This window comes from Girardinichthys multiradiatus, chromosome 1, assembly GCF_021462225.1.
Source record: "Girardinichthys multiradiatus isolate DD_20200921_A chromosome 1, DD_fGirMul_XY1, whole genome shotgun sequence".
Taxonomy (NCBI): Eukaryota; Metazoa; Chordata; class Actinopteri; order Cyprinodontiformes; family Goodeidae; genus Girardinichthys; species Girardinichthys multiradiatus.
Window position 1 is genome coordinate 42,269,377 of NC_061794.1, and position 21,643 is coordinate 42,291,019.

Below are 21,643 nucleotides of genomic sequence, written 5' to 3' on the forward strand. Positions count from 1 at the left end.
AAAATGAGAAGAAGAGAGAGACAAGAAAACAAAAAGGAGAAACACTGTCCAGTGCAGGTACAGTAGATGGATGTTTTTGATTCTGTACAACTCTTTTGATTCTTGTACAGTTGTACAAGAAAGAACACTAAATGAGTTAAATCTTCCAAATGTAAGGCACATTAGTGCACCAGTTAGTCTGGAGCCTTGTTATAGATTAGCTTGCTAATAAGCTACCACAGGCAGATTTCCTTAAAGTTTGCAGCAGCAGCTACATCACCATGATTAAAGCAACCCTCTTGGAAATTGTGTCTTATTGGTTTTGTTTTAGTCTTGACTTGGATTTGGGTTTGGTGGTCTCGATTACAGCACTACTACCAGGTTTATGTTAGACTGTTTTGTTTGGCTTTAAATTTTTCCACAACTTCATCCATGACGTGTCTCCTGTGCTCAAAACGCTGTTAGTCTTGCCTGCTGAGGCCTTCAAAGAACAGATGTATTTATACTGACATTAAATAACACACTAAAATTTTATCCGCGACCCGGTCCCGTATAAAGCGGAAGATGACGAGTACAGGTACGAGTACTAAAATTTGTTGAAATTACATGAAAAATTTGAAAAAAGTGTTATAAAGACTTTAGGAGGGAACTGTGTATACAACTACATATCAGAGGGATATACTGTACTTGGCCTCATTCATCATTTGCACCGTTTAACGATGATGATGTTTCTTGTTTTAGTTTGCCTGCAGGGATATTCAAAAAACTCTGCTCAAACTTGCCTTAGAATGTTTTTTAGGTATTTTCCTGTATGTAACTTTAAGTGTACTATTTATCTAGTTTTTATATTTGAGGTTTTTCAGAAACCGTCGCTACTGTTCAGAAGTTGGAAACCATCAGTTTGCTATTATCAAAAACAGCAACACTGTTTTGGAACTTCATGTGCAGTTTCTGTGTAACACGGTGCAGGAGTTTTACTTTCACTCAATGTTTTACATATTTGGTAAAATAAAGGATATTACATGTTTCACTGTGCCAGCAAAATCTTCCAATTGTAGCATGCTGAAGAATATACTACCAGCTGTAGCTGGAATCATAAATTCGACCCACAAAAATGTGACATATGCTCAATTCTTTTTATCCCTAGAAACCTCTGTTGTTTCCTAAATTGAAAGAGCATACGGTCGTTCCTTCACACAACAGTGTAAACTCCTCACCTCAATAATTGTATTAGTGTGTAAGAAGCTTACTGTAATTACAATATTGTATTTTTAGGGCAGCAGTCTGGAACATGAAACATAAATCTGTCTTTTCTAAATTAAATTGAGCCACATTGGAAGAGGAGTAATACAAGAGGAGGACAGAGGGATTAACGTGTAAGTCCAGTACATTTAATAGTTACACTGCAGTCGCTCAATTAATCTGACAATGTGTTCTGTGCTTAATACCTGGGCTGACTGGATCTCCAGAGTTATCAGCGATGGAGGGGGGTAGTCAGTGGTTTGAAAACAGTGACCCAAATGCAACACACCTGCAGTAATCAGACACAATTACGTTGCTTTAAAATTATTTGGGTTTGCTTTAACTTAACTGCGACATGAAAGCAATACATTCATTATAAGCTTGCAATATTCTTTTTTTTAAGGTATTTTTTGGCACTAGTGGCCTTTATTTTTTATTTTTTGAAAGTAGGCAGACAGGAAAGAGGGCTAGAGAGAGGGGGAGACATTCGGCAAATGTTGCCGGGTCCGGGACTCAAACCCAGGACGGCCGCCTCGGGGACTGTAGACTCCGTATATGGTCGCGCTCTTAACCCCTACAACATCAGTGGCTTTCAATATTCTGTGCCTTGAAACTGCGCTTATGAGGAAAGCGTCTAGTAGCTGGGCACAATTAAAGACTAACATTTTTTCCATTCTTCTTTGCAAAATAGCTGAAACTCAGTCTGTAAACAGCAATTGCCATAGGTTGACAATTGTATTTAGCACTGGGCTTTGACTGGGCCATTCTAATTCGTGAATATACTTCAATCTAAACTATACCAAAAAATTTGAATATTGTTTAAAAGTGCAATGTTTTTTGCCAGAAATTTCAGAAAGTGAAACGGTTATTTTTATATAGATTCAGTCCACATAAAGTAAAATATTTCAAGCTTTTATTTCTTGTAAGTAAAACCGGAAATTCAGTGTCTCAGAATATTAGAATATCATATTAGACCAATCACTAAAGGATGTTTTGAGCACAAATGTCAGGTTTCTGAAAAGTATGCCCATTTCTATGCACTCAATACTTAGTTGGGCCTCCTCTTGCATTAATTACTGCATCAATACGCCGTGGCATAGAGGATATCAGTCTGTGGTGCTGCTGAGGTATAATGGGAGCCCAGGTTGCTTTGATAGCTGCCTTCAGGTCATCTACCTTGTTGGGTCTTGTGTCTTTCATCTTCCTCTGGACAACAGCCCATAGATTCTATGAGGTTCAGGTCAGGAGGGTTTGGTGGCCAATCAAGAGCAGGAACACCAATGTCACTGAAACTGCTGTTGGTACCTTTGGCAGTGTGGGCAGGTGCCAAGTCCTGCTGGAAAATAAAATCAGCTTCTCCATAAAGCATGTTAGCAGAGAGAAGCATGAAGTACTCTAGAATTTCCTGGTAGATGGCTACATTAACTATGGACTTCAGAAAACACAGTGGACCAACACCAGCAGATGACATGTCACCCCATACCATCACTGACTGTGGAAGCTTCCCACTGGCCTTCAGGCAACGTTGATCCTGGGCCTCTCCACTCTTCCTCCAGACCCTGGGACCTTGATTTCCAAATGAAATGCAGAATTTACTTTCATCTGAAAATAGAACTTTGGACAATTGAACAACAATCCAGTTTTTTTCTCCTTAGTCCAGATAAGATGCTTCTGACGTCCCTGGTGTAGCAGTGGCTTGACACGAGGAATATGACAATTGTAGCCAATGTCTAATATTCATCTGTGTGTGCTGGCTCTTGATGCACCGACTCCAGCCTCAGTCCTCTCCTTGTGAATGGACTTTGCTTGATAATCCTCAAGGCTGTGGTTATCCCTGCTGCACCTTTTCCTACCACACTGCTTCCACTTAATTTTCTGTAAATATGCTTTGATACTGAACAACCAGCTTCTTTAGCAATGGACACTTCAGCACCTTTTGTGGCTTACCCTCCTTGTGAAGGGTGTAGATGACTGTCTTCTGGACATCTGTCAACTCAGCAGTCTTCCCCATGATTGAGTGAGCAGTCTGTTCATGGTGATTTGCAGCATTTTCTTCCTCTCAAAGTATTTTGGATGTAAGCCAGTGTAATTTTGGTCTTACCTGACCAGCGCACTTTGTTGACACATTTTTGCTAGGTCCACTTAAAAGTATTGTGGCAAACACCAAACAGGACTTTGAATCAACATTTTCTTTCTTTCGTCACTTTATAGGCAGGACATTTCTACTACTATTTGCATTACTGACAAATTCTCCCACCTGACCTTCTGATGTCTGCAGCTCCTCCAGAGCTACCAATGGCTGCTCCTCTGATTAATGCTCTCCATATCATTTTAGGAGAATTCCCATGACTTGGGAGAGTTGCAGTTATGCCATACTCTTTCCTTTTTTAAATAATAGAATGAATAGTGCTTTACAAGATGGAATTTCATTTCGTAACTTTTATTATTGCTCTGAACCTTCTCCCTGTTCTTGTGTATTTATTTTATTTTTTTATTTTAATAAAGCTGCTTATTATTTAATGTTATCTAGCAAACCTCAGATTACACATGTGCACTTTGTTTTTCAAATGTTGTTACTTCAGAGAGGTTTTATTTAGCGGTATCTGAGAAAAGGGGGAGAATATATATGCATACCACATTTTTCAGTAAAAAAATAATGAAAACCATGTGTCCTTTTCCTTCAACTTCACAACAGGGCAGTGCTTTGCTATAGTCTGCCACCCCAAACTCCAAACAGATACATGGAAGTTTGTTGTTGTTGTGTGACAAAATGTGAAAAAACTGCCAGACTTGATGCTGTAAAGGCAAATTAAAGAAAAACTACAAAATCTAGTCGCACACAGTTCAACAAAGGAAACTAATGAACTCAATGTTTATTTTCCCGTCCGTTAAGCTCCCAGTCCTTACTGCAACAAAATTACTTTCTTTTTAACAGAAAGTAAATTCCAGTATAACCAAACCTGGAATGATAGCCAACTTCATTGACGGTCTGGGGAGATCAAAATACAGCAAATAAAATCAAACAAATGCCAACCGACAGCAAAGGAAATCTTTAGGAATTTTAGGGAGTAAAGGGCAAGAACACATTCCTAAGGCTCCTGTCACCCAATCACATATCACTGCATTAAGAAGCATTCTTTATTGCCTGATGTAATTGCTAAGTAATACAAGTACTACAAATTCAGTTTTACAAATGTCATTTTAAACATTACTGTGTAAAAAAGAAGGTCTATGTTAGCCACTGAGACATCTGTATTGGACGATTGTGCAGGGGAATCATCAGAAGAGTCAGTATTCCAGATGTTTTCTTGGAAGAAGGAGATGTCATCTGCCACAACTAAACTAAGAAGCCCAGAAATAAGGGTCTTAGCTTTATTCTCATTTAATGAAGGCAACATTAAATCTTGAAAGGACATGAAATATAGAGAGATGGAGATTTTCCAGGGATGTCCATGCATTTTTCAATAAGCCAATATAAAATCATTATATTTAACACATGGAAACATGACAACATGGCTCAGGAAGACCAGAGTATTTTAGGGGTTATACTAGGTATATAAAAGGTATAAGGCAAAAGGTACTTTTTGGGAAAATGTCCATTTAAGACTTATCGAGCCAAAGCAACATCTTTTTTGGCCCTACATACAGAACTTTAAATTGGTTGACAGCTACTATAAATGTGTTATAAAAAGATACATTAGGCTGTAGAAGCTCATACTTGAAGTACATCTAACTCACAAAGCAGGCCCAAAATAGAGGCACAGTATCCTCCCCTGCGAAGGCCAGAAAGGGTCCTTTAAAAGCAACGGACCTCTCACGCAGACTTTAGTTGTGGTCTACATAAAGTGGAACTGCGAGCACACATCATTAACATGAGCAAAGGCACAATGCTACTACTATCAAAGCAACGACCAGGACGTCATCAACACACAATAAAACTGTCTAAAATAAAGTTTTTGTCATTTCATTGTTATTTGCAACTTACTGCTTTGCTGTGTCCATCGTTTCCATAGACAGAAGGAATCCTTTGTTTTAATTATTCATCTGAATATTCAAATTTCTTTGTAGGCGAACTGAGGTTTGAGTTTAATTTGCTGTAGGCCTAAACCAGAACGATCAGAAACAAACGCTTGCAATACAATGTGTCTACTGCATGTATAAAATGTATGTATTTCACTTTTTGAATTTAATGGCTGACAAAAATTCACTTTTCGATGATATTCTAGTCATGCAGGATTTTTGCATGTGTGGGAGACTTAACCACTCATGAAGGTGGAGTCTTTAAAGGGTTAAACAGAAGGAGGCGCAGCAGCGGTCAGCTCTTCTGGGTGGAGTGAAGTTTAGACATCTAGTAAAGCCAATTAGCCTAACGGAGAACGTTATTGCAGAGTGGAAAAAAGCTCTAAAAAGGCAAAGAATATCCGCGGAAAAGGGAACAAGAGGCTGTGAGGTTCTTTAAGAGGAGCTGAGCTGAGATGATGGGTGGTGTGAGTGAAGAGTCGCTACTGGATTATTTCTACTCTGCCGGTGGAAACTCAGGCAGAGTGAGAAATGCAGATATACTGAAGACGTTTAAGCCCTTCATTGGCCACAGTGACCCGCAGTTACGCGGTAAGTAGTGTGAATGTAGCATTATTAAGCTGAGACCACCGGGGTGATGAGGCGTGATGCGGTCATGTCACCGTCCGCCCGCGTGCGTCCGTCTGTCTGCTCACGTTCGTTTTTTATCTAGAAACATTTTAAATACGACAATCACAGTCATCCCTAATAAACGGCCATTAATGCGACCCTTCCATTGTTTCTGTTTGTAGAACCAACATCTGGTTAGCATTTTAAAAAGCTCCCATTCACTCCCCCAACTCCTTGCAGCAGGAATTGTGTCATTTCCTCTCAAGAACCCGTTAGTTGCAGCGTTTAGGACCCATCAGCAAAATACAGTGTCACATGTAGTACCCACTTCGCCCTTCCAGGAGCAGCTGAGGTCTCTACAAGCAGGACTGATAAACACCGAATGTGTCCACCCACCATATCTCCAGATGATGCAAGTCGGTCCTGAATCACTGCTAACAGTTCTGCTCATATTTGGTTTTCAGTTACTCATGGGAATTGTGTAACTCTTTGGAATTTTCCCCGAAACTGTAACAGTTAAAGAAAAAACACAAATTTCCAGCTAAAGAAATGAGTTTCTAGAGTTTGATATGACTATAGGTTGTGATATAATGGGTAAATACTGACTATAGGCTGGGAAACTTTATTTACACTACCTTGTGTACTCATATTCATATTGCAAAAACCTTTCCACATATTGTGTTTTATTGGGATTTTATCAGATGAAGCAATACAAAGTTACACTTTACTGTGAAGTATAAAAAATGTGATGGATGGCTTTCAGCATGTTTTACAACTAAAAATTTGATGTGCATTTTTATTCAGCCCCCTGAATCAATGCTTAGCATATCAAGAGATTCATGTTTTTGGCCCAAATGTTAGCTAAAAAGTTGAATTTTGGTCTCATCTGACCAGAGCACTTTTTTCCAAGTTTGCTGTATCCCCACATAGCTTATGGCCCTCATATAACTGGACTACTTATGCCTATATTTCAAGTATGTTTTTCTTTCTGCCTATCTTTGACATATGAATTATTCAGGTATAAAAAAAAAAGACCCCTAAACCTGAGGGAGGAATCGCTGCTGTGGTGGCACATAACAGGCAACTTAGCAAAGTATAAACTTTACTTCTTACTATAAGTTAGTAATGATTATTGATCCTATTTGTTCCTTTTATTGACTCCCTGAGGGATCCTAAATTTAAAAAGGGTACCAACTTTGTACACTTTGTACAATGTACAATATACACTTATTATATATGTGTATATTGTACATTGTAAATATGTATATTCTGTAATGCAAAAACAAAACAAAAGAGCAAAGTGTACCGGAGTCAAATTCCTTGTTTGTATGTACGAACTTGGCAATAAAGCTGATTCTGATTCTGATTCTGAACTAAGTGATTCAGAATATCCAATCAGCTAAAAACCTGCCATATAGTAGATGATCAAGTAAAAGATGATTCATTGTTAGGTCTTAAATCACGCTATTCATCTGCTCTAAATATAATGCCCTTCTAAATTATCAGCACTCAGGGCAGTAATGTGTACTAAAGTTCTAAAAAGTTGCTGTTAAGACTTAATGTCTGAAACTTCAATTTTTTGTGTGTATTTAAACCCAGTTAGTGGTACTATTATCAGCTCTTAAATAGTCCCACTTAAAGTGTAATAGACAAAAGGCATATTTATGTTTTGTCAACATGTCCACAAATGCACCAGTGTGTTCATGTCATAAACTGTGTAACTGGAACCAGTATGTACATTAACTGTGTAAAAAGGGACATAACTGTCTTTTCTCTAATTGTCCTGACATGATTAATTGAACAAGTATTGCTTGTTTGGAGGGAACAGAAAAATATATATATTTTTCTTTCTAAAGCCAATATGTCAGAACTACTTAAGTTTGTAAAGTCTGCATTGTGGTTAAGCTACAATTTACCTGAAACAATGACCTTAGAATTGATTGATCAACCATAAGTAGAAATGTTTAGCCATAATGCACAGGACCACATATGGAGAAGCCCAAACACAGCATATCAGCACAAGCCCCTCATACCAACTGCTGGGCACAGTGGCAGAGATGTGATGATTTGGGCTTGTTTTGCTGCCACATGACATTGTAGTCATTGAGACAAAGATGACCTCATCTGTACATGATAGTGAGTAATGTACAGATGAGTTATTCAGATTTAAGAAAGTCAGTCCAACAGAAACAAGTCTACAGTAGAATTGAAAAAGATTTAAAAACTGATCAAATGAATGAGCTGTTGCAATGACCCAAAGTGTTGTAATGCCCAAAGTCCAGACCTTAAACCATGTTAAATGCTGTGGTGTGACCTTAGCAGAAGTGTGCTAACAAAAATAAAACAGAAAACAAATACTGAAAGTTATGGCTGCTAAAGATGTTCTGCAATGACTGCATCATTGTTACACCCTGACAGGTAAAGACCTACAATGGAGGAGTTCTTTTCCTTTCACCATGAGTGTGTGTAGACGTTCTCAGACTAAACAGATGGTCCAGGATGTAGTGCTTTATCAACAAAAACAGACACATGGTGCTTAGGTCCAATTCAGCGATGCATTTACTTTCCACACAGGCTGAAATGCTGTGTTTTAACCCCCTTAAATGATTATCTAAAGTGACCTTGTGTCAGCAGCATGTACAGTCCAGATGCCATGTCAGCAGTGCAGTTGTTGACAGAGGTTTTGAACACTGCCATCTGACATGGCTGTCCAATTAGAAAAAGTGCTTCCCACACATTTTAAGTCTGTCGTAGCATGTGGCTGCAGCATTTCATGTTGTAATTGTAATGATAGTGTTTTAATCATAATTAAGTCTATGCATGCATGACTGGATATAGACCTCTAATGTGGGCGCTTTTTCATCTGATTGCAAAAGCTGGGACATGGTTGGACAATATGTGAAGGAGGGGGGATGGATTGTTTGTGAAGACCTTTGGCTAATAAATAACTGGTTTGTGTACTGTGTTACTGTGCTGTGTAGGAGGTTTTTTCATTGGGACAGATGTAAACAGCTGCTTCCTCTGGATTTCCTGTTGTTGTGGGAGCTATGCAACAGTGTCATTCCATGCGTTCTTCAGCTCACATCAACAAAAGGAAATGCTTTACATGTCCCGAGATGGAAGCCCCGGTTTATCACCGGCATGCAGGGGATACCCATGCCTGCAAAGTGTTCCTAATCACACATCCTGCATAAGTCTGATATCTGCTCTGAGGTGTGAACAGAAACATTTGTCTGATGGGCTCTATCAGTGTGCTGCTCCCACAGGAGAGATAAGCTGAAGCCTATGAAATGATGAAGTTTTTGCCACTGGGCTGCATTCAGATTGCACCATTGTTTATGCTTAGTAGGAAGGTACTGCCTCTCTGTTTAGACTAAAGACTGTAAACCCACACAGCAGAAGATATACAGTTCGTTTGCAAAAGTACATTTCCCCATTGTGTCATACTACAGCCACAAACTTTAATGTATTTTATTGGGATTTGATGTGATAGACCAAGTAGTAGGTGATTTTAAAATGGGAGAATAATAACAGATGATATTTTTTTCCTTTTTGTGAAAAAAGTTTAACATTTCAGTGTACATGGTGTGGATATACCACATTTACTCTAACACCCCTTTATAAAATCCAGTGCAAACCGAATCGCGTGCAGATGTCACCTAAATAGTAAACAGTAAATAAACAATTGTGTAATATATTTCTTAATCGGTATAACTACAGCTGTAGGTTCATTAGAGAACCTCAGGGAACAAACAGCATTATGGAGCATTATGGAGACCAAAGGAACACACCAGACAGGTTTGTTGTCAGGGATAAAGTTATAGAGAAGTTTAAAGCAGGGTTTGGTTATAAAACCATATCTTAAGTTTTGGGATGTGGTTTCTGTTCAGTCTGTCTAGCAAAAATGAAAAGAGAATAACCTACATGGCTGTCCACCTTTAGTCATGCTCTACATAAATCATGCCTTATGGGAGAGTTGCAAGAAGAAAGCAATTGTTAAAAAAGCCTATTAGATGTTCCATTTGAAGTTAACTACAAGCCATGTCGGGGTCACAGCAAACATGTAGACATGCAAACGTTTCAGCCTAAAGGCAAAACACTATGTCTGGAGACAACTGACACTGCATGGTGGTGGCAGCATCATGCTGTGGGGATGCTTTTCCCCCCCAAGGACAGGAATGCTGGTCAGAGATGATGGAAAGAAGGATGAAGCTAAATACAAGGCAATCCTGAGAGAAAACCTGTTTGAGGCTACAAAAGACTTGAGACTGGGACATAGCTGCACTTACATCAGGACATGACCCAAAACAGCCAGCTACAGCTACAGGGGAATTGTTTCGATCAATGCATATTCATGTCTTACAATGGCCCAGTCAAAGACCTGGCCTAAGTGGCATAATCTTAAAAAAACAGCTGTAGTTGCAGCAAAAACTAACGTGTGCCACATCTTTCTGATTTTTAACTGTGAAACTTCCTGTGAAACTGTGCTTTATTTTATTTCTAGATCATAATTAGGCACTGCTTTGTTTTTGTCTCTGACATAAAATCCAAATAAAATACATTGAAGTTTGTGACAGAATGTAAAAATAATAGGTGGCGATACTTTTGCATGACACATTGTTTAACCATCATACACATTTCGAAGGTTAAAACATGAAGCTTTATTTACTGTGCCACATTTTGACCTCACATATTTTTTCTGTAGCTAAATACAGAGAGGAATTCAAGCTCACCATCGACCGGATCGCTGTGGTGAAGTCAGAGAACGTAAGTGAACTCTTCAAATATTTTTACCTTTTGTGGGAAAAGCTGCCCACCAAAATGCTTTCCCATCAAATTTGTAAGCAATGCTGACTCAGAACTGACATGTGTTACAACTAAGGAGTCAGAGGATTTAGTTTTAGGGTCAGTTGTACCCACAGTGTTTCCTCATGACAGCAGCTACATTTTTTATGCTTGTTCCCATAATGTTGAATTTTATTTGCTAACCATAAAGCGAAATCCGAATTTGTTATTAAATATCATAAACCATTTTCTTTTTTCCTCGATACAGCTGTCCTAGGTTCAAGTCCTGACCCTGGAGACCCGTGCTGCATGTCTTCCCCCTGTATACATGCCACTTCCTGTCAGCCTACTCTGAAAAAAATAACTAAAGTAAAGGCGACTAGTGCTGCAAAAAAGTGGATTTGTTTCCCAAAGCAGCAAGTGAAATTGAACTTTCAAAATGTCACTAAATCCATGCCAATGTTGCATTTAACAGTAAATATTTACCCAGTGTGACAACAGAAGGGTATTTATGTTATTGCAATAATTGGAGCTTTTAGGCCATACGTTTATACTCTCTAATGCCAATAATTTGTTTGATCATTTGGACAAACTTTCAGTTTTAAGATACAGATGTCAATGAGCAAGGTGCTAATTCGCACAGGAAGTTTTATGGACATAGTCATGATGGAAAAGAGTAAAATGTGAGCTAATAAATTGCAATATTGAAAAGCAGTATTGTAATTATATATTTTACCAATATTTTCCAGGCTTAAACCAGAGATAGATTTCATTGACAGAGATGCCAAAGCTCACAAGGATTAGCATTAAAGAGAAGACTGGGGAAAATGTGGTTAATTCACAACAGTTATTGTTGCCGCCATCACCAAGTATCACATATTTTCTTGATATTATGCAACTCTGGGTTCATTAATGCTTGTTCCAAATGAAACTTTAGGTGTCTGGATGAAACCCAGCTTTACAACTTTAAGTGGAATTTAACCAAAAAGTCAATCTGCTTATTTTTATTATTTAGGTCACATTTCTCAGTAAATTGTTTTATTGTATCAGTCACATATGATGGTTTTCTTTGCTGTGGGCTTCTCGCCATGCTTATTAAAGGCTTGTTGCATTGTTTAACCTTCACAGGGAGAGAAATATCTCATCCTAAAGAAGAAGTACAGAACCTTGTTACAGGAGCGAGACACCAAACATCATGGGACAGATAAAGACCCCCAGAGACAACAGAGCCCAGCCAGAACCACAGCCACTGCACAGTGGGAGACAAGGAACATTCAGACGTCATCTCCCTGCAAGAAGGAGCAGCAGGATGAACCGATGTCATCTGGAGAACCCGATGAAGAGGTGATTTGTAGATCTCAAAATATACAAGGTGTTATGATTCCAAAACAACGCTGGGCTCTGAAACTTGATATAAATCTGCCATTACTGCAGCTCTGCATGTGTCTTTATGTGTGGGATGCATTTATTCTGAACAAGGCCCACGTTGTTGGTGCGCTCAGCCTGTGTCAGCCCTCAGTGAATGAATGTTGAGAAACTGCACAGTGAATGACTGGAAAAAGAAGAAGCTAGTTTGCTGTGGTGAATCCAAGTTTGTCACCCTAAGAAGAGACAGGGTCAAGGATTGTAAGCCTTTACATAAAGAGCAGAGTTTTTCAAGGAGAAGGTTTCATTCACAGCAGTTCCCTGAAAGTATTTAGTAGGGGTGCACTGATTGCAGTTTTATGGTCGATAACCGATTACAGATCTTTAAAAAGCCTGACCTGCCCATTCCATATTTTTATAACTGACACTGTCAGGCGTTATAAGGTCACAATACACCTTTAAAGTTACAATCCTATTTTATTCAAAAACATTGAACAATACCTGTGAAACAATACAAACTTGTTTTAACTGCACATGAGGCAGTGCTCTGAAATATGAATAAAACGTTTAGAGAATTGCTTTTTCTTTGGTCTTTAATTTTTCACATTTTAAAAAGAAACAAAACTTGCACAATAGGCAGGTAGATAAGATCGGTGGAAAAGATCGGTTTCATATGTAAGTATCGGCCAATCACTGATCTTCCAAATTAAGGGAATTGGGGCCAGTCAATTGGCTGGCCAATCGATCGGCTGGCAGATCAATCAGAATCAGAATCAGAATCAGAAAAGCTTTATTACCAAGTACGTTTTTGAACATACAAGGAATTTGTTTTGGCATAGTCGGTGCAATACAGTACAAATTAAACAGTATAAACATATCTACAATATAATATAAATATATGTGCACAGTTTTAACTGAGTGAGAGTAAGTATAGAGCAGTATAAGATGCAAGAGCAATACAACAGTGCAGGTGATCATTGTGCAAGTATGGCAGTGCAAGTAAAGCAGGAGTCCAAGCTGAGCGTTAATGTAACGCATAGAGTTACAGTTTACAGGTGTCCTGTCAGCAAAAAAAAAGGGGGGGGGGGGAGAGAGAGAGTGTCAGGGTGGTTTCCGGGCTTTGTTAACAAGGCTGGTGGCAGATGGGAAAAAACTGTTCTTGTGGCGTGAGGTTTTGGTCCGGATGGACCGCAGCCTCCTGCCAGAGGGGAGAGTCTCAAAGAGTCTGTGACCAGGGATGGGAGGGATCAGCCAGAATCTTCCCTGCCCGCTTCAGGGTCCTGGAGGTGTACAGTTCCTGGAGCGACAGTAGACTGCACTCCAATCACCTTCTCAGCAGACCGAATGACACGCTGCAGCCTGCCCTTATCCTTGGCTGTAGCAGCGGCGTACCAGATGGTGATGGAGGAGGTGAGGATGGACTCAATGATGGCTGTGTAGAAGTGCACCATCATAGTCTTTGGCAGGTTGAATTTCTTCAGCTGCCGCAGGAAGAACATCCTCTGCTGGGCTTTCTTGATGAGGGAGCTGATGTTTGGCTCCCACTTGAGATCCTGGGAGATGATGGTTCCCAGGAAGCGGAAAGATTCCACAGTGTCAATTGTGGAGTCACAGAGGGTGATGGGGGCAGGTGGGGCTGGGTTCTGCCTGAAGTCCACAACCATCTCCACTGTCTTTAGAGCGTTGAGCTCAAGGTTGTTCTGGCTGCACCAGTCCAACAGATGGTCCACTTCCCATCTGTACACAGACTCGTCACCATCAGAGATGAGTCCAATCAGGGTGGTGTCGTCCTCAAACTTCAGAAGCTTGACAGACTGGTGACTGGAGGTGCAGCTGTTGGTGTACAGGGAGAAGAGCACCCTTGTATTTATGCATATTGTTCATGGAATGAAGACGATCTGCCATCATAAGCTTGGAAGATCAAACTATCAGCGTGTTTCCAGTAAAGTGTTTTCACACGTGATTGTTCAAACCAGTGCTGGAGCAAACATCTGCGGACCACACCCAGTTTCAGCTAAAAAAAGAGCAAGTTAAAATCCTGATGTTGATCCAGCTGAGTGTAGCCATCAACAAGCTTCTGACATAAATTGGTTGCGTTCATGCAATAAGCTCTGCTTTTAAGAATAGTCCCTAAATGTATAATAGGGCTGAGATTGAGGCTATTCCTGCTTTATCCATTATTAAACCAGTTCTGATACCTGATTGTTACCAGGTTTTCACCATTAAAGTACTTGCAAGTGGTCCTCCTTTTTTGTAATCCCACCTACTTTCTGCAATGCACCGAAACCAGTGCCAGCAAAATAGCTCCAAACTGAAGGTTTTAAAATCGTTCTCTCAGTCCAGAGTGGTGTTAAACTTGCTACACTGTGGATTCACACAGTTGTTTCCAGTTTATGATCAGCTTCACCTTTAGTGGTTCCTGGGTTGTTCATGAACATCCTAATTAATTTCCTTCTCTCTGAGGGTGACAGTTCAGGTCAGATGGTTAAAACAGGGACATAATTTATGTCCTGTGAGGAAACAATGATTCCAAATGAACAACAAAACTGGTTTTAGGATGGATAAAACCAGGTAACATTAAGCTTAACCTAACCTCAGTCCATACATTTCTGTACTATGTTTAAGACCAAGGTCTATGCCAGTCAATTTTCCATTTTAATTGTAAGAGAGTTCAATTAATTAGTATGCCAGAAGCTTGTTAATGGCTACAAAAAGTGTGCAGTTTCTCTACAGCTTGTTAAGTGGTGTTTCTCTAAATACAAATTAAATAAATGAACTAATTTTTGACTTTTAATGATGGATTTAAAGAGCTGTTTTTCCAAGCTGGAATGATTTTTAAACAAAATATTTAGGTGCACGGGTTTAAATTTGTTGCAGATTGTCTTTAATTCAAATATGTTCAAAAGTATACACAAATATATTAAACCCACTAATATTTTACTTATGTATTTGTTATTGTGCTAAAACTGAGTATTCACACCAAAACAATATTTTGCAAGTCTGAAATGAATTTGCAGAAGTAGCTTTAATTTCCTTTCGGTTTGCAAACACTCATGTCACAGTGAAGTTAAATGAAGCTCATATGTTTAAAAAGCTATTAGTTATATCTGATTGTAGTCCAGATTTCGTTTCATATGTTGGGTCCCTGTTTACACTAAATGCTCTCTGTTCTGATGTAGGAGCAGCAGGAAGGAACAGACAGCGTTCGGCACTCTCCACACCCACCTTCTGCCGCCCACACCAATGATCCCTCTGCACTAAGTAACGGGGAGGATGAGCTGGACAGAGATTCAACATCTAAGGTGACACTTTGGCACATAGAGATGCAGTGACTGAGCTGGTTCTTAATATCACAAATGGTGTTAAACTCTACAGAGCCCCAAAGAACCCACAAAAAAAGATGTAAGATGTAATGTTACATGCTTATACGCTCTGTGCAAAATATGACAATATGTGCGGTTAAAATCTAGTCTGTTTTAGCTTAGCAAAAGCTTTTGATCCCAACGCCACAGTGTATTTTAGGATTGGACAGTAATGGGGAAACATGATATACCAGGGCATATAAATAGGATTGGTATTGCTTTAAGTGCAGTCATTAAAGTAAGTATCGAGAAAAAGCTATCAATCTGGCTGGTGAGGTTTCCCATCCTGGGTTCAAATTAAAGTACTAGGCTTCATTCTTGGTGAAGTCTTACCGTCAGTTCTTTTAAGTTTCAGCTTCACCATTTTATTCCTCACAGAAATCCCAATGATTCTTCTTTTCCGTGTGGTGCCAAATATGTTCACTGGATGCTGAGTAGGAACAAGCAGAATTCAGTGGGCATGGGTCTTTTCAGTTGTCCCAGGAGGGTAAACTGGGAGAGAAGGGAGAAGGCAGATGGTGCAGGCGCAGTCTAGCGTTACACTGAGAGTCCAGACTTACCTCCTTGTGCACTACAAGCGCAAATTCAGATTGTGTTTCTAACTGAAAAGGTTCATTTAAATGATCACTTTACCCCGGGTCTTTGCACTTTCACACCATAAAGCCAGGGTTGCGAAACAAAAGGATTGCAGCATTCATCTGTATAACATTTGTGGGATTTTCACTGAACATTTGTAGAATTAGGTCCAGCCTTTCATGAACTCTGGGACAGATTTCCTCTGCATTCTTAAAACAAGAAATACCCTGGAGCTAAACAATATCTAAAAGATATGGGAATAAAACTGGTGTATTATGTTCACAGCACATTTATAATTGCAGAAAGAGGCTTCTGGCATATTATAAAATCATACTTTTTTTGCTGATGTCATTGCTACATGTGTTAGAAGCATCCCAATAAAAAACTAAACAGCATGTCGTAAGGACACTGAAAAAGCTCTGCAGGGTGATGGGCTATTTTTACAGAGGGTCGCACTACATCGTTTCCTGGAAGTATTATATTTTAGCTATAAGTGTATGCTCTCACAGAAATGTGAAGCAGTTGTACACATCATCGTTCTCAAATTTCTGGCCTGCAGTGCAGCTAAAATCTAAACTGCTGTGATTTGGTGCACCAAGCATAGATCATGTTTATTTTATTAACTTTACTAGTCAGAAGTGTCATCTATTGACTGTTTCTAGTGTCAGTCTAAACATATTTGAGGCAAGGAAAGCCTTCTCAGCCTTGAGTGATTCATTGTTTTACCCACCAGGTGGTGCCAAGTAAATTACCCAGATCTGTAACCTTCGGCATGTTGTATCAGAGTGAGGAGGCCACATGTGGATAAAAACTGAATTCAAATCAAGCTGCCTGTTGTTATGCTAAGCAGCAACATGGTGGAGCACGTTAGAAAGATAATAGCCATTTGTGCTCATTACAACAAAGAGAATTGGCCTCTAGAAAGATAACATGTGGCTCTCATGACCTTTACAGTGGGAACATCCAACATGTAGGACTTTGTTTGAATATAACTCTTAAAATGGATTAGGTGTGTTGATCTTAGGGTTGATTCACCACCTTAACTGTTTTAGGACCTGCAGTCCTCAGGCTTTTACTCTGCTTTGACTGGTCTATCAATCTGTAGGAATGGTCATGACTGATTGTAGTCTGAAATGAATAAGGTTTTAGTTCTCACCATAGGTTTGGCTTTTAGGGAGCAAGAATAAACTCAGAGATTTACTAATTAAAATATCTAATTAGATATTTTACCTGTTCTGAAATACTGCAGCCTAAAAGCAATAAAGATGGATGCTCCCATAAAGATTTGGGTCCCTAATACTGTTCTGAGACATTTAAGATGGAATATGTTTTGGATACGAAACTAAATTAAAACTTAAAGAATTTATGTTTCACACTTTTTACACATGTAACTAATTTTATTCTTTTGTGACTGTTTTTATGCTTGTTTCACACTTAGTATAATTAATTAATTAGTAAATATTGCTAGCATATAACTCAGGGTGTCAATGAGGAGTGTGTTTTGGTCCTGCTTTTTTCCAGCCTGGCCATAGAAAGTAGAGTAGTGACGACGCGGGGACAGCAATCACTCACGACCTGATCTAATAAAATTAATGACATTAACTGGGAAAACGTACTATTACTACATGCAGTGATTCTCTTGGCGGGGCGGGGCGCCCCCCTTGGATAATGGTAAGGGAAACGCTGTAATGTAGTAAGTACTGTAATAAGTAATAAATTAGTTGGATTGGTTAAACATTTTGCCCTGTTTTTACCACAGTCTTGCCTTAATTAGGTTGTCAGTTCAGTTTAGCCTAATTGTGTAGTGTGTTTGTAGTGATTTAGTCATCATTACCTTATTAGAGTTTTATTTAACTGCACTTCATATAAATTAAAACCATGCTTACCAAATAACTTTATTTACTGGGTCTAATACTTCTTTCTTAATGTTTAAAATAAGATAAAGTGTTTAATGGATACAATTAGGATCAAGAAATAACTTGAACACTTTACTTTGAGCCTTGAAAAGGTATGATGGATTATTTTAGTTTTGACTATCTACATCAACAAGGAATATTCAGAAGATATTCCTAAAAGTTGATGATGAAATAATAAATAATAATGTTGACGATGGTTGATAATAAAATGAGAAAATGCTGTGAGAAGACTATTTGAGAGCTTTCCATTCGATCATTTCATGACCACGAGAGTTATTTTGATCCTTCTGCCTGTTATTACTGGTATCTACCAGAAGGTATGGAAAAAAAGTACTTGTCAGAATGGAGAAGGCTGGATAAATATTGAGCCTCCACTTTTCGTGTTCAGAACGCTGACATGTGGCAGTTTGAGTAGCAGACATTAAAGGGCTCACTGGTTTACCATCATGCATCTGTGTGATCTGAGAACAATTTGTGAGTTCCTCAAAAGAGTCAAGAAGAAAGAGAGAAAATTCCTCTTTCCCATAAATCAGCCTAATGACAGTTTTATGAAGGGCTAGAGTTTTCTTTTGAACTCTCTAGACAAAAAAAAAATGAATGTAAAAACACTTTTGTCCTTTTTTTTCTTGTTGTTAATGGGATTGCTAAAACGTTGCGAAAACGTCACCTCTGCCTCACTGTCTCATTACCTCCCTATCTGTCTGACACCCTTTGGTCGCATCACATCAGTTGGAAAACATCACAGCAGTGTGAGCAGTGTGTGAGAGTGAGTGTGTGTCTTACCCGGGACAGTTGACTTGTGTCACGGATCAGCTTTTTATCACGGTTGAACAATGCTCTTGTTTGGTTTGTGTTTCAGTCCGAGTTGGAGCATGACGAGGAGTCCACAGGCAGCATGGGCTCTGCTGCTGTCGCTGTAAGTCCCTGTAATGCCTATTCCAACAGTCTTCCCTTTGCTTAATATTTGCCAAGGAGGTAAAACATATTAACAGTGAAGTTCAGAAAGTCATAGTTGCTTTACCTTTGTTTGTAACATTCAGAATGACCTTTAAGGTTTGGTACTGACACCACCTTGCCAGTGGTGTCAGTCCTAGTTAAACAAATACCAGAAGTAAAACTTTTGAACCCAGCGGAGCGGGATCATGGGTGTCTCCCACAATGTGTCAGTTGGCTCTGCTGCTTGTAGGAAATGGATTAGAGGTTTGTGGTCTCAGCATTGTTAAAAGAGTGCCCAACAGGATGTGTGTTTCTGTTCCAGCTGGATCCTACAGAAAAAGAGTGGATCTACTATGCTGCCAGCGCCCGAGTGCGTGACCTCTCCCAGCTGCTCAGGCAGGAACCATCACTTGCAAATAAGAAGGTAATATCTTCTTAAGGCCTGGCTTCTAAAGGTCAACTGTAATAATTAAAATAAATAAAAATGGGATATACATTTTGGAAGTATATGGACAATAAATATAAATGATGCACCTGCAACAGTTCAGTGTAATATACCCTTAAAAGAACTTTGTAAAATAAAATGTTTATCCAAGAGCAGATTTGCAAGCCTGGACTTTTTACTAAAAAAGATCAAATACACATCTAACATTCTGGCCTAATTTAACCTATCATGGCTGAAGTTGTAAGATAATGTATCTACCATGTAACTCTACATTTATACATTTACCTTGTTCTGATTTAGTTGAAGAAATTGTGTCTAAGAATTTTTTACAGTGGTTTTAATTTTTAAACATAAAAATATATATTTTAGAATGACAAGACCTACATTGTTGGATGTATCTGCTAACTTTGTCTATTATTGGTCAGCTATACAAAGTTATGTTTCCTTTTAGCAAACATAACTTTGTATATTTATTACATTTATCACTTTAACACAACCAACCGGCATTGAAATGTTTCAGTAGTATACATTAAATTTGCTTGTATAAAACCTGCAGCTCCAGATGCACCTATTAGCAGCTCTGCTAAAGATTGGTAAAAACCTTTAAAATTACATTCATCTAATATTGCAGTAAAATTTTTTCTCACTGAAAAATGCTGAAAAATCCAACATTTAGTTTAATCAATTAATCAATCAAAACACTATTTATTAAGTGCATTAACACACCACGAGGTAAGCAAAGTGCTGCACAGGTGAATTAAATAATATAATGAGATAAAATCATATTAATAAAAGTAGTAAGCAATAACAACAGGCAGACCTCACAGAAAGAGGGAGACCGTTCCAGAGTTTAGGAGCTCCAGCTGGAAAGGCTCTGTCTCCCCTAGTCATAAGTCAAGTCCTTCGAGCCACCAAGAGCATTGGATATTCAGATCTCAGAGCTCTACCAGCATGATAATTATGTAGGAGCTCAGAAAGATTAGAAGGTGCCAGACCATTGCAGCATAAAAAAACCAAGACAAGAACAATTGGCAGCCAATGAAAAGAACGCAATATCGGGGTAATGTACTTACATCGCCGCCCCCTGTTAATAGGCGGGTAGCTGAATTTTGGACCGGCTGTAGAGGGTGGAGGAGAGATTGAGCAATCCCGCTATAAAGGCATTTGCAATTAAGACCATTTATTAAGATAATTGTTTATAACTAAATTATTGGTGCCGCAATTATTGGGATGCCTAACAATTACCTAAAGAATAAATGTAGCTGAAGCTTTTTTTAACTTACACTTTGGTCATAGTTTCTAGGAACTTCTTTTTTCTTTCCTTGGGGTATAAATATGATGTGACACAAAGGCTGATGAGGATCTATTTATCTTGTCATTAAACACAGTCAGAAGGACAACAAGGGAGAAAAGAGAACTTTGCAGTGGTCGACTGGTGTAAACGTGCAGCAAAGGGCGAAAGCGCGCAACAAACACATGAATGATGCAAACTCCCAAAACACACAAAAATAAAAAAACAATGAAACAGAAAAAAATGCTGCAAAAGGAAAAATGCTGCAAATATGAAAACAACAGCAAATAACAAAAACAACAGCAAGTTAAAAAAAAGCTGCAAACTCACTCCACACAACGGAGGAGCACCAGACCTCTAGGGTAGTCGGCCCTCAGTAAACACATTAAGTTGATTGCTTAGAGAAAACATGGAGGGAAGAAATAAAAGTTACATTTTGCTCCATGTCTTTTTTAAACAAGTGTTCATAATATTTTACAATATTATAGTACAGCAGCATATTTACCTTTATAATATTAGCGATTGACTCCCCCTAGTGGTCTGGTGCACTTCCGTTTTGTGGAACCTGCTGATGTTTTATCTGCTGTTGTTTTCATATTTCCAGTATTTTTCCTTTTGCTACCATCTATTTTCTGTGATTGCAGCGTTTTTCTTTTGCAGCGTTTTTCTGTTGCATTGGTTTTTACTGTGTGCTTGTTTTGGAGTTTGGAGTATTAAATATTGCGGCCAAGTTTAGTTTATTGCAAATGGATTTAGTTGTGTTTGGTTTGAAACCAGACTCATTTTTCTACCTGAAAAAGTCGGGTATAAAACCAATAAAATTGCAAGAGTAGCAAATGGCAATGGGCTGAAATGACCAGTAACACAATGATCTCTTTAAATACCGAAAAAAAACCAGAAAAACTTAAATGTGCCTGATTTGAATAATTCATCATTTAGTCTGTTTTCTGTCTGTTCTGTTTTTTTGAAACCAGGACTTCACATCTGTGAGTATTTTTGGGGATTTTTAACATGCTGCAGAGTTATTCTCATCTCTTTATTGGATTCTTGTCTGACCTGAAGCTTTTCACTCCCTTGTTCTGACACATAATGGCTGCTGACTGTGACCATGACTGCT

The 21,643-nt window shown here is 38.8% G+C and overlaps 1 protein-coding gene across 2 annotated transcripts in view; it reads left to right on the forward strand.

The window, feature by feature from the left end:
• Positions 1–5,530: 5,530 nt before the first annotated feature.
• LOC124872903 (ankyrin repeat domain-containing protein SOWAHB) overlaps positions 5,531–21,643 on the forward strand; it is a 30,551-nt gene continuing 14,438 nt past the window's right edge. For both annotated transcript variants that reach the window (XM_047373345.1, XM_047373339.1), the window contains exons 1-7: positions 5,531–5,832; positions 10,556–10,617; positions 11,764–11,979; positions 15,180–15,302; positions 18,714–18,770; positions 19,113–19,214; positions 21,501–21,512. In XM_047373345.1, the coding sequence (XP_047229301.1) occupies positions 5,697–5,832; positions 10,556–10,617; positions 11,764–11,979; positions 15,180–15,302; positions 18,714–18,770; positions 19,113–19,214; positions 21,501–21,512 (708 nt within the window). In that variant the 5' untranslated portion in view covers positions 5,531–5,696. The remainder of the gene's footprint in view (positions 5,833–10,555; positions 10,618–11,763; positions 11,980–15,179; positions 15,303–18,713; positions 18,771–19,112; positions 19,215–21,500; positions 21,513–21,643) is intronic.